This window comes from Eptatretus burgeri, chromosome 7 (genome assembly GCF_056783735.1).
Source record: "Eptatretus burgeri isolate ZD-2024b chromosome 7, Ebu_testis_v1, whole genome shotgun sequence".
Taxonomy (NCBI): Eukaryota; Metazoa; Chordata; class Myxini; order Myxiniformes; family Myxinidae; genus Eptatretus; species Eptatretus burgeri.
In genome coordinates this window covers 49686032-49698125 of record NC_140967.1, presented here as the reverse complement: position 1 = coordinate 49698125, position 12094 = coordinate 49686032, and the positions used below count along the sequence as shown (strand labels likewise).

Below are 12094 nucleotides of genomic sequence, written 5' to 3'. Positions count from 1 at the left end.
AAAACACAAGCCAAAAACTGAAACAAAAATTTCTTTTATTCATCAGAAAATGTCTTGTATTCTCACAAGGCAGCAATGATAAAATAAGTCTTGTATTCAGGACAAGTGGTCGATGACTGGAGGATTCAACTTTCTGAGCAGACGATTTTCTGGCAGCAGGTATAAAACGGGAACTTCGCCAAAACAAAATTGTTGCCCAGGCATGCCATTCAAATGTGTGCAGATGAGCTTTTCAGTTTATTTCACATTTCATTTACCAGTCCAAAACTTTGTGCAGAACCATCGCAGATCCTCGATCATCATCCAGTGTTCTCAACAATACCACTCTCCACCCCTGTAGAGTGGTACAATCCACTGATCAGCAAGTAGCAAGCTAATCTAGTCACTCAACCTGAGGCCGGATGAAAATAAATGAATAAAAGACCCCTTTCCAGTAACACGCTTTGAGAAGTGGGTCAGTAAGAAAACGGAATTTTTAAGGGTTCAAAATATTTACGATTGATAAATTGAACAAGTCATGCACTTAAATGCAGGAACTATGGATTTACATGTGCTGTACATATTGACAGGAAAAAAAAAAGTTATTACGACTCGTGGCCATCACGAGAGCAGCATCGATTGCTCAAATCTGGAATTTTGCCTGTTTTGAAAAAAAAAATCTAATTACACAGTGAGAAGTAAAATAGCTGGCCCTGGGTTGTGAGACGTGCAGACAGACAGGTAACACCTTCGATGTAATCTGTATGTACTTCTTCAGATGACACAATGGTCTTCCCTATACATGTAAATCAAAGGATTGGGAAACAATTTTTTTAATTTTATTAAAGACGTAGCTAAGCGATGACATGGTTGCAGTGTGATCTGTGCTATGCATTCCAAGCACTGCTTATGTCCAATTCAGATTTGCATTCATCTTGATTTGGAAACCTTATTCCAATTTCCCCAAGTGCTCTGTACTGTGCTGCGGAGCCAATACTGAAAACTCCGGCCGATGCTGATCCAACAATTCAAATAGGGAGCGATATAGACCACTATGACCAATTGCATTACTGTACCCATTTGAACTGGCCTGAGGCCTTTTATTCTGTTAAAACTACAGCCCTCCTTGGAGGCCTGAAACCTACCTTCATGTCTGCAAAACCAGAAAAGTATTTACTCATTTATTGAGTACTTAGCACACAATCATGGAGGTGCTGAAACTGCACAAATCGATTCGGTGAATCTGGGAACTAATGGACAGGAAGTAGCTCTGGTTTAGGCCTTCACTGCTACTCTCCCTAGCGGGGATGTCTATCAATCACCATCATCCATAACATCTTCATATGAAAAACAAATGTTTTTGTTTTCCTAAGCAAGCAGTTATAGATGATGGTGCTAACATGTTCAGATGTCCATCGTTGTAAAGAGTTCTTGAAACCTCCAAATGGAGCCCATTGTACAGAAACAAAGCAGCATAAGCAAATGCACATGGGTTTTAGTTGGTGTATGCTGGACTATAGAAGTGATAGCTCCAACTTAAAAAAAAAAGTACAACTCCACAATTATCATCAATTCAAACAGTCTCCAGAACACATCTTCAAATTGGGAAGAGTGAACTGCATGTGATTACAGCACCATTTGTTTTTGTTTTTTTAAACCAGGACGTAAAAAGGCAATCGTATTGGATTATGAGAATCAACATCGGTATATGGCATCACGACTTTAATCCATGAGGCTAGAGTCATCACTGTGCAGAAAATAAATATATATTTAAGATAATCGATACGACCAGAATAAGACACGTCGTGCTACTGACCAATGTGCCTTTAATCCATTACGTTGGAGTCACGGTGTTGTGCCTCAAAGTCAATGGGTTAGACTCAATGCATCGTGAATTCAAACTGATGTATGGTATTAGGTCACAGTACATGACCAAAAGCTCCCAATTTAAAAACTTCACAAGATGCATATTACAAAGAATTCCAGAGCACCAAACAAGGTGGTCTTTTGAGAGGTTAGCCAGGGAAAAGCAGGGGTGGATTTGAGTCTGTGACCCAAAGGTTCAGAGCCAAAGGTGCATCCATGTCTCCAGGACCACAGCTTCACAATTACAGAGGATTAAAAAAAATAGTAATAATAATAAAATCACATGAACATCAGCAAAAACAAAAGCAAACCACCAACTGCAACGACTCACCTGTAAAACCATTAACAACAGGACACCTAAAGCACCTCCACTTATCCTTCCCTGTTATTTCCATGGAATCTACATTAACGCCCTGTAAAATTCACAGCTTTTATGTCGCCACAAGTAAAAGCATACAACCAACACGCAATACATTCCATACATTACCCATAATTGTTACAATTGCACTTTTCCCTCATGAAGTACCACATCTACATTTAAATACAAGGAAACTTGGACCTTCTCTCCATTAGTGGGATCACGCCAGTTCCGGTGTTGTTTGCTCCAACTATTAGCACCAGTCACCTGTCTATGTGTTGCGTGTGACACAATGACAAGCCTTTCCAGAGTGCACCCGAAGATTTTTTGAAATTACGTAATGTGCCCAAATGCTTGGCGCACATACACAGACATTGTAAACGCACAGTGCATGTGCAAAAGGCCTCATTTTAGCATTCATACGAAGCCTGGTGTTGGCTTAGTGGTTAGGGTGGTGGCTTGGGATTCTCGGGTCCTGAGTTAAATCTCCGTTGGCCGCTGAATTAAAATACACCAGGAGGTTGACTCAGCCCGTCACCCTTCCGAGGTCGGCAAAATGAGCACCAGTGTACTGGTAAGGGGGACACTGCATCAGAGGCATAGCCGCGTCAGAGAGACAGAGAGACAGAGACAGAGAGAGAGACAGAGACAGAGAGAGAGAATTCATACGTCGTCATTTTCAAAGTCAAATATTGCAGACATGTACATATTGCTGTTGATCTATGAGCCGCCCACAAGATGGATGACAGGAGATAGAACGGAACGGTGACGGTCACAAATTCATCAAATAATTAATGCTGGACATCGCAAAGTCATGTGTACTGCGATTTTCGTGCCACGAAGGGTTTTGGAGGAAAACAAAAATCCAGAGAAGGGAGACATTGGAGCATAAAGGAAACCAGCGGAAACCCTCTAATGGAGACAAGGGAATCATAGGTGGTCATTTGGTACATCACATGTATATACCCCCCATATAGTAACCTCTACAATCCATTCTATCCTCCACATTATACCCCCCCACCCCCAACTCCCCCAAATTAGAATCTTATGTAAACATATATGTCCCTTTTACCCATACCATTTCATGTCGAGCAAAATAATAGCGAACGCAGTGAGCTTCATACTTAACGCGTGCACATGAGAGAATAGTAACCAACAACAACACAATACCCCTGACGATTTTGAATCCGTGTCGTTGGCTATGACCCTTTTGCTTCCGGTTGTTTTTAAACGCTGTGCGGTGTATAAACACTATTGGGTTTTATTTCTATCTTGTGAATATTACTTAACGCGTGCACATGAGAGAATAGGAAACAACAACAACACAATGCCATGGCAATTTGGAATCCGTGTCGTGAGCTATGACCTTTTGCTTCCGGTTGTTTTTAAACGCTGTGCGGTGTATAAACACTATTGGGTTTTATTTCTATCTTGTGAATATTACTTAACGCGTGCACATGAGAGAATAGGAAACAACAACACAATACCATGGCAATTTGGAATCCGTGTTGTTAGCTCTGACCCTTTTGCTTCGGTTTTTTTTTTGTTTCCGGTTTTTGTCATGGGGAATGATGCATGCCGGGAGATAAAGGCATCGTCGGAGACATGAAAGACCCAAATATCAGACATGGTGTATATTTCCTCCACTGATTTTAATAAAGATATCTCCCGCATCATCAAAAAATAATTTTTAATCGTGATTTACATTATTTGATCGCTGATCCCGAATCCAGGCCGAAGTAACCGGAAATTGCGTATACAGTTGTGAACAAGTTATAGGTAAAGTCAGAAGCGAATGTAAGAACAATTCTACATTGAATCTAGTATTTTTTTTTTTAGATAAGATCCTGTTCTAGGCGGTGTAGTTGTTGTTGTGAAGGTGATGTTGAGGTAATATTAATTTTTTTTAGATGAGATCCTGTTCTAGGCAGTGTAGTTGCCGTTGTGAAGGTGATGTTGAGGTAATATTAATTTTTTGGATGAGATCCTGTTCTCGGCGGTGTAGTTGTCGTTGTGAAGGTAATGTTGAGGTAATATTAATTTTTTTAGATGACATCCTGTTCTAGGCGGTGTAGTTGTCGTTGTGAAGGTAATGTTGAGGTAATATTAATTTTTTTAGATGAGATCCTGTTCCAGGCAGTGTCGTTGTCGTTGTGAAGGTAATGTTGAGGTATAATGTTGAGGTATTATTAATTTTTTTAGATGAGATCCTGTTCTAGGCGGTGTAGTTGCCGTTGTGAAGGTGATGTTGAGGTAATATTAATTTTTTTGGATGAGATCCTGTTCCAGGCAGTGTAGTTGTCGTTGTGAAGGTTATGTTGAGGTATAATGTTGAGGTGATATTAATTTTTTTTAGATGAGATCCTGTTCTAGGCAGTGTAGTTGCCGTTGTGAAGGTGATGTTGAGGTAATATTGATTTTTTTAGATAAGATCCTGTTCAAGGCAGTGTCGTTGTTGTTGTGAAGGTAATGTTGAGGTAATATTAATTTTTTTTAGATGAGATCCTGTTCTAGGCGGTGTCGTTGCCGTTGTGAAGGTGATGTTGAGGTAATATTAATTTTTTTAGATGAGATCCTGTTCTAGGCGGTGTAGTTGTCGTTGTGAAGGTAATATTAATTTTTTTAGATGAGATCCTGTTCTAGGCGGTGTAGTTGTTGTTGTGAAGGTAATGTTGAGGTAATATTAATTTTTTTAGATGAGATCCTGTTCTTGGCGGTGTAGTTGTCGTTGTGAAGGTAATGTTGAGGTAATAATTTTTTTTTCGATGAGATCCTGTTCTTGGTGGTGTAGTTGTCGTTGAGGATTTTTTTTTCAGATGAGATCCTGTTCTGGGTGGTGGTTGTTATTGTGAAGGTAATATTTATTTTTTTCATAGCAAAAAGACGGTTTAATTTGATATATTTAAGAAGCGAATGCAAGAAGAATTCTACGTTCACTTATAGGCTTTGCCTATTCCATATTAATAATTAAGAAAAAGTCTGGACACCGGCACACAATGACCGACCATTTTTGAGAGATATTGTAACATATAATCTATCTCTCGACAATAATAATTTAGGCAAGTGCACCGGCGCACAACAGTTTAACTCGATACGTCTTCAAACATACATGTGAAGCAGACTCACAAACCAAATATACAAAATGAAAATAAAAACCCCCCCGTTTAACAGTTAAAGAGTAAAAAGCAAGATTTATTTCCGATTCCAAAATCGATAAACACAAATTTAGCTTGGCGTCAAAAAAGCAGGCCGCACACTTACCTCCTTCGCATGATTATATGGAGCTTCAAGCATTGCTTCTATATCCCAATCATCAGCCATGTTGGCAAGATCTGGAAGAAGAAAAAAAAACAAAAAATTAATGATCAAACGACACGTGAAAATCAAGTACGATCGATAACGACCGAGAGAAGGTCTGCGGCCTACACTAGCGCGCTAGTCGAGGTCTGAGACTCGATTAGGCCGCAGTAAAAAAAAAAACGTCCTTTCACAAGCAAGAAAACCATAAAACAAACGAGTTAAAAACTCGAACGCGACAGAAAGCTATCGGCGAACTTACGTTTGGTCAAAAGTAGGATTAAATTTTGATAATTTAATGAATCAAAAAGTCAAACAACGCTGAACGAGCACGCTCGAGCGAAAGCGAAACACTTTAATTATTTTTTTTAGGGGAGCAGTCGAGAATCTTCTTCTTCTTCAAAAAAAAAATTTTTTATCCTGTCACGGCGCTTCACGAGTTGCGACGCGACCGTAATCTCCAGTAATTCTAGTTTATTGTTATTTTTTTTTTCTTATTCGTCCAAGTCAATTGATACTTTATGCCCTTTTGTTCTGACGACCTCGAATTGTCGTTTTCGAAACTACGCGCTGACTGAACATCCCGCCGAAGACGAGCTTTTATCTCCCATTTTATTGGAATTTGACAGGGAAATTTCTCAATTCCTCCGCAGGGTATTTACGGAGTTTTCAGCAAAGCAATCTCTACGAATCCGTCGTTAGTTATCATTCTTTTAAATCTGGCCAATCCCAAGCTTTCCTCATCGGTTTTACATGAAAACACGACAGGGGGTGTATAATCGAAATTCTGCACAGCGAGGCTGGTCTCTCCCTCCTCAAGATGTGTTGTGGAACAACGAATGACGTTCTAAACAACAACTGCATGCTGGAGTCAGGACAGGTATCGGAGGATTGGAGTGGAGCAAATTTAACACCATTATAACATTATAACACAAAGGCATCTTTAAACGCCTTCACCTCCTGCGCCTCCTCACAAATGACTGTCCTCTTGTGTTCATGGAAAGAGATCCAGTGTAAACAAGGACACTCGGTGGAGCGCATACCCTCCACCACGTGATGCCTGATCCACGACAACATATCGGGCCCGATACGTTTTTGAAATGTGCAATACAGTACAATGTCGTTTTAAGCCCTATCTCTCAATGAAGAATCACTTCGAAAATTAAATACAACTCGTATCCAGATCCTGGTTCGGATCTTCACCAAAATTGAGTCAATTCGTCGTCATCACACACCCAACGTGTCCACCAATTTTCATACGAATCCGTCCACAACTTTCTGAGATATCATGCTATATATCATTTTTGGCCCCATCTCTCAATGGTGAAGAATCACATAAACAATTCTCATAGTCTGATCCGGATCTTCACCAAAATGTAACAAGTTTGTCATCATCACACACACAACCAACCCACCAAATTTCATCTGAATCCAACCCAACTTTCTGAGATATCGTGCTATATATCATTTTTGGCCCCATCTCTCATGGTGAAGAATCACATAAACAATTCTCATAGTCTGATCCGGATCTTCACCAAAATGTAACAAGTTTGTCATCATCACACACCCAACCTACCCACCAAATTTCATTCGAATCCGTCCCCAAACTTTTTGAGATACCATGCTATATATCATTTTTGGCCCCATCTCAATGGTGAAGAATCACATAAAAAGTTCTCCTAGTCTGATCCGGATCTTAAGCAAAATCTAATAAGTTTGTCGTCATCACACACCCAAGCTAGCCACCAAATTTCATATGAATCCATCCACAACTTTTTGAGATATCGTGCTATATATCATTTTTGGCCCCATCTCTCAATGGTGAAGAATCACATAAAAATTCTCATAGTCTGATCCGGATCTTCACCAAAATGTAACAAGTTTGTCACCATCACAAACACAACCAACCCACCAAATTTCATCCGAATCCAACCCCAACTTTTTGAGATATCATGCTATATATCATTTTTGGCCCCATCTCTCAATGGTGAAGAATCACTTAAACAATTCTCATAGTCTGATCCAGATCCATCCACAACTTTCTGAGATATCCTACATGCAGAGACAGACAGACAGACAAGCAAACAGACAGACAAAGATGGGTGAAAAATAACCTCCTTCACCTTCAGTGGCGGAGGTAACTATGCCAAGCATTTTACACGGTCTTCAACAAATGATTCTTTGGATCACATTATGGTGAAAAGGCTGATGTATTGAATAATTTTTTTTCATAAGTGTAATGACTGATGACCCCCCGATTGACTTATCCTTTACCTTTGCCTGATGAAACCTGAAAATAAAATCTTATAGACGTGGCCCTTTCACCAAAGCGTGGTTCGTGGCCAAGCTCATTCAGCTTCATGGAAATAAAGCAAGCTGTCCTGATGAAATTAATGTTAATGTTTTGCGAAGTGTTTTAGATTTTGATGTTCCCTGAGCTATTATTTTTGAGCATTCCTTCAAAGTTGGAAAATTATCACAGGGAATGGTGTGATGGCAGTGATGCTCATGTTGTTCCTCTTCATAATAAATAAAAAGGATCGTGTTCAAGTTGTAGCAATTATAAACCTGTCTCATTAACAAATCAAGTTGCAAAGTTGATGGAAAGAATCATACAAGATCAACTGTCAGACTTCATGACAGCGAATAACATCATTCATTACAACCAGCATGGATTTCAAGGAAAATGTTCATGTGCGACGCAACTGATTGAATGTTTGTCAGACTGGAGTGGATTTTTTGAAAGTAAGAATGGAGTTGATGTTATTTATCTTGACTTTTCAAAAACCTTTGACTCTGTTTCATATAAACGAAAGCACTACCGTATCTATGGACCCCTGTTATTTTGGCTGGAAGTTTTTAAAGCCATCGCAGAGGGCATGTCGTGCTTCGAAATAGAACATCTTCATGGTTACCTGTTCTCAGTGGTGTTCCTCAAAGATTTCTTTTGGGCCCAATTTTATTTTTGCTTTGTATGATCGACCTTCCTGAATGCATCGCCAGCACAGCAAAAATGTTCGCTGACGACACGAAGTTGTGCAGAGAGATTTGCAGGAAGTCAGACTGACTTGGAAGACGATCTAAATACCTTGGCCCTCTGGTCTCATTTGTGGCTTTTGAACTTCAATGCTGAAATAAATGTGTCGTGCTAAAGATCAATGCAGCAATACAGTACAGTACGGTACAGCTACTGATTAAATGAACTTATGTTTTGGTGGTTGAAGAACAAAGATATCCAGGAATACTAATTTCAAATGACTTAAAACCATCTTAACATATTGTTGCGGGCCGGGGGTCGGGTGAAAATACCACCGGGGATGGGGGGGGCAGCTATCTCGGGTTCCCACCAGACTCCCCGGAATTGCAGGCCGTCGCACACGGATAATTCCATGTGGCGGTGGGTCGCTCACCGACCGTGAATGCCAATATCTTAACCACGTGACCTATGGTCTTCCCATCTATGAGTTAACCGGGTTACCTAATTAATCACATGACCTAATTACCGCAGGACATGCCCTCGGGACGTCTTGTCCAAACAGGATCACTTTACCGGATCAAATGCAGTAGAGTGACACTGCCAAGGACGTACTGGCTCAAAGGAAAGGATCGTTGGGAATAAAGTCTCGGCTAAGTCAGGATACGGACCATGCTGGATCAATGAAAGAAAAGAGGAAAACGAGCTGTGAACATTTCTACAAAGGGATTTATTAGCAGGCAGGTGAGAAAGCTATGTGGCACAGTGAACGTTGTTTATAGTTGTCTGTAGCAGAAATAGAAAGAAATGTGATAGGTGCGGAAATATCCAAGAAACTTACAAAAGCAAACACAGAGCAGAGTTATCCCGATATAATTCTTGGACAATCTTAACTGAAGTGAGGACAGGCACCAGGACACGCATGCATGCACACACGCACGCACACACGTATGCATGCACACACTGATGAAGAGTTAATGAAGAGAAAAAGGAGAGGAGATGAGGCTAACGGTCTCTCAATACCTTGCATGATTGCCCGACTGTGCCACCAATACGTTTTGGGGGGATGCTCCGGTGGACGATACGTTCCTGACAGCTGGCGCGTCTCTTGCTTCGTGCAGCTAGCGTCAGTCAAGAGAATGAGACGTGACCGTCGGGCCTGAAGGGAGGGACTTGGGTGGATTCAGAAGCCAATGGGTGGAGAGAGGCAGAGTCCGAAGCAAGTGAGCGAAGAAGGGTGGCGAGGTGGTGAAAAAGGCGGAGTCAGCAGGTGAAATGGTACATAAAGGCGGAGCTAGCAGGTGGATTGATAAATAAAGGTGGAGCCAGCAGGCTAATTGGTAAATAAAGGCGGAGCCAGCAGGTGAATTGGTAAAGAAAGGCGGAGCCAGCAGGTGAATTGGTAAAAAAAAAAAGGCGGGGCCAGCAGGCAAATTGGTAAAAAAAAAGGTGGAGCCGGCAGGTGAATTGGTAAAGAAAGGTGGAGCCAGCAGGCGAATTGGTAAAAAAAAAAGGTGGAGCCAGCAGGTGAATTGGTAAAGAAAGGTGGAGCCAGCAGGCGAATTGGTAAAAAAAAAAGGTGGAGCCAGCAGGTGAATTGGTAAAGAAAGGTGGAGCCAGCAGGCGAATTGGTAAAGAAAGGTGGAGCCAGCAGGCAAAATGGTAAAAAAAGGTGGAGCCAGCAGGCGAATTGGTAAAGAAAGGTGGAGCCAGCAGGCGAATTGGTAAAAATAAAAGGTGGAGCCAGCAGGCAAATTGGTAAAAAAAAAAAAAAAGGTGGAGCCAGCAGGTGAATTGCTAAAAAAAAAGGTGGAGCCAACAGGCGGATTGGTAAAGAAAGGTGGAGCCAGCAGGTGAATTGGTAAAAAAAAAAAAAAGTGGAGCCAGCAGGTGAATTGGTAAAGAAAGGCAGAGCCAGCAGGTGAATTGGTAAAGAAAGGCGGAGCCAGCAGGTGAATTGGTAAAAAAAGGTGGAGCCAACAGGTGAATTGGTAAAGAAAGGCGGAGCCAGCAGGCGAATTGGTAAAAAAAAGGTGGAGCCAACAGGCAAAATGGTAAAGAAAGGCTGCGGAAGCTGCGGAATTATCTCACTCCGAGCACCGTGATACGAATCGCCTTGCACCAAACCCTGTGCCGTTCCCCGGTGACCCGCTGTTGGCGCCGGTCAATGTGCCTGCTCCATGGTGCACCATGCGGCCCGAGCAATCCGGCCGCACAGCATGCCTCTGCCTGGTAGCAGCTGCATCGCGGTGGAGGTGCGGGAGGATGTCTGCTGTCCGCGGGAGACATTTGTGGCTGTCGTGATGAGTGAAGACCAACGGTAAGATGTTATTGTAACGCCATGCACAGACCCGACCAAAGATGTGTGTTATTCATGCCCCATTCTGTACGATGATAAAAGTATCATGGGCTGCGCACTAGTCCGCCATTGTACACGTGGTCAGCGCGTGGATCCGCCCACCATCGAACATGCCCTGTACAGTGCGCGCGGGTCCGCCATTGTAAAGGTAGTCAGCGTGCGGATCCGCCCGCCATCGAACATGCCCTGTACAGTGCGCGCAGGTCCGCCATTGTACAGGTGGTCAGCGTACGGGTCAGCCATTGTACACATGGTCAGCGCGCAGATCCACCCGCCATCGAACATGCCCTGTACAGTGCACGCGGGTCTGCCATTGTACAGGTGGTCAGCGTGCGGGTCAGCCAGTCATCGAGCATGCCCTGTACAGTGCGTGCGGGTCCGCCATTGTACACATGGTCAGCGCGCAGATCCACCCGCCATCGAACATGCCCTGTACAGCGCACGCGGGTCTGCCATTGTACAGGTGGTCAGCGTGCGGGTCAGCCAGTCATCGAGCATGCCCTGTACAGTGCGCGCGGGTCCGCCATTGTACAGGTGGTCAGCGTGCGGGTCAGCCAGTCATCGAGCATGCCCTGTACAGTGCACACGGGTCCACCATTCTTCAGGTGGTCAGCGCGTGGATCCGCCCGCCATCGAGCATGCCCCGTACAGTGCGCGTGGGTCCACCATTGTACACGTGATCAGTGCGTGGATCCGCCCGCCATCGAGCATGCCCTGTACAGTGTGCGCGGGTCCACCATTGTACACGTGATCAGCGCGCGGATCCGCCCACCATCGAGCATGCCCCGTACAGTGCACGCGGGTCCACCATTGTACACGTGATCAGCGCGCGGATCTTCCCGCCATCGAACATGCCCTGTACAGTGCGCATGGGTCATTGTACAGGTGGTCAGCGTGCGGGTCACCCAGTCATCGAGCATCGTTTTCATAGTTATCAGAGGCAGTGGGGTGCACGGTGCCAGCCCTGATCTGTGCCAGGGAATTGAGGGAAAGGATTGGATATAATTATTAGACGGAGATTCGGATTGAAAAGGGGACAGATGTATTTATTCGTGGAGATTTGGATTGAAGAATAGTGCGCCGCATGCATACTGTATGTTGTTAGCATTTGGTGTGTTGGTTATGTCTCTGATCGCCTGAACAGTGGGTGGGGGGTCATCGTTGTTTATTTTTGGCTTCTATTGTTGCCCTTGGTCTTCTGTGAGGATGCATTCTTACATGGCAGGCGCGCGCTGTGGTTTTTACAGATGTATGTCCGAGC

At 43.2% G+C, this 12094-nt stretch overlaps 1 protein-coding gene across 9 annotated transcripts in view; it reads right to left on the bottom strand.

Annotated features, from left to right (window-relative positions):
- RBM39 (RNA binding motif protein 39) overlaps nt 1-12094 on the bottom strand; it is a 177491-nt gene that overhangs the window by 135694 nt on the left and 29703 nt on the right. For 2 of the 9 annotated variants that reach the window (XR_015060075.1, XM_085888416.1), the window contains exons 1-3: nt 5763-5946; nt 5465-5535; nt 2177-2258 (exon numbers count right to left, since the gene is read on the bottom strand). Coding sequence is in view for 6 of the 9 variants with exons in the window: in XM_085888416.1 (XP_085744542.1) it covers nt 2177-2258; nt 5465-5524 (142 nt within the window). In the remaining 3 variants the exon portion in view is untranslated. Of the gene's footprint in view, nt 1-257; nt 335-2176; nt 2259-5464; nt 5536-5762; nt 5962-12094 lie in introns of those variants that run through there. The other 7 variants (XM_085888414.1, XM_085888415.1, XM_085888418.1 and 4 more) reach the window with 5 other exon arrangements.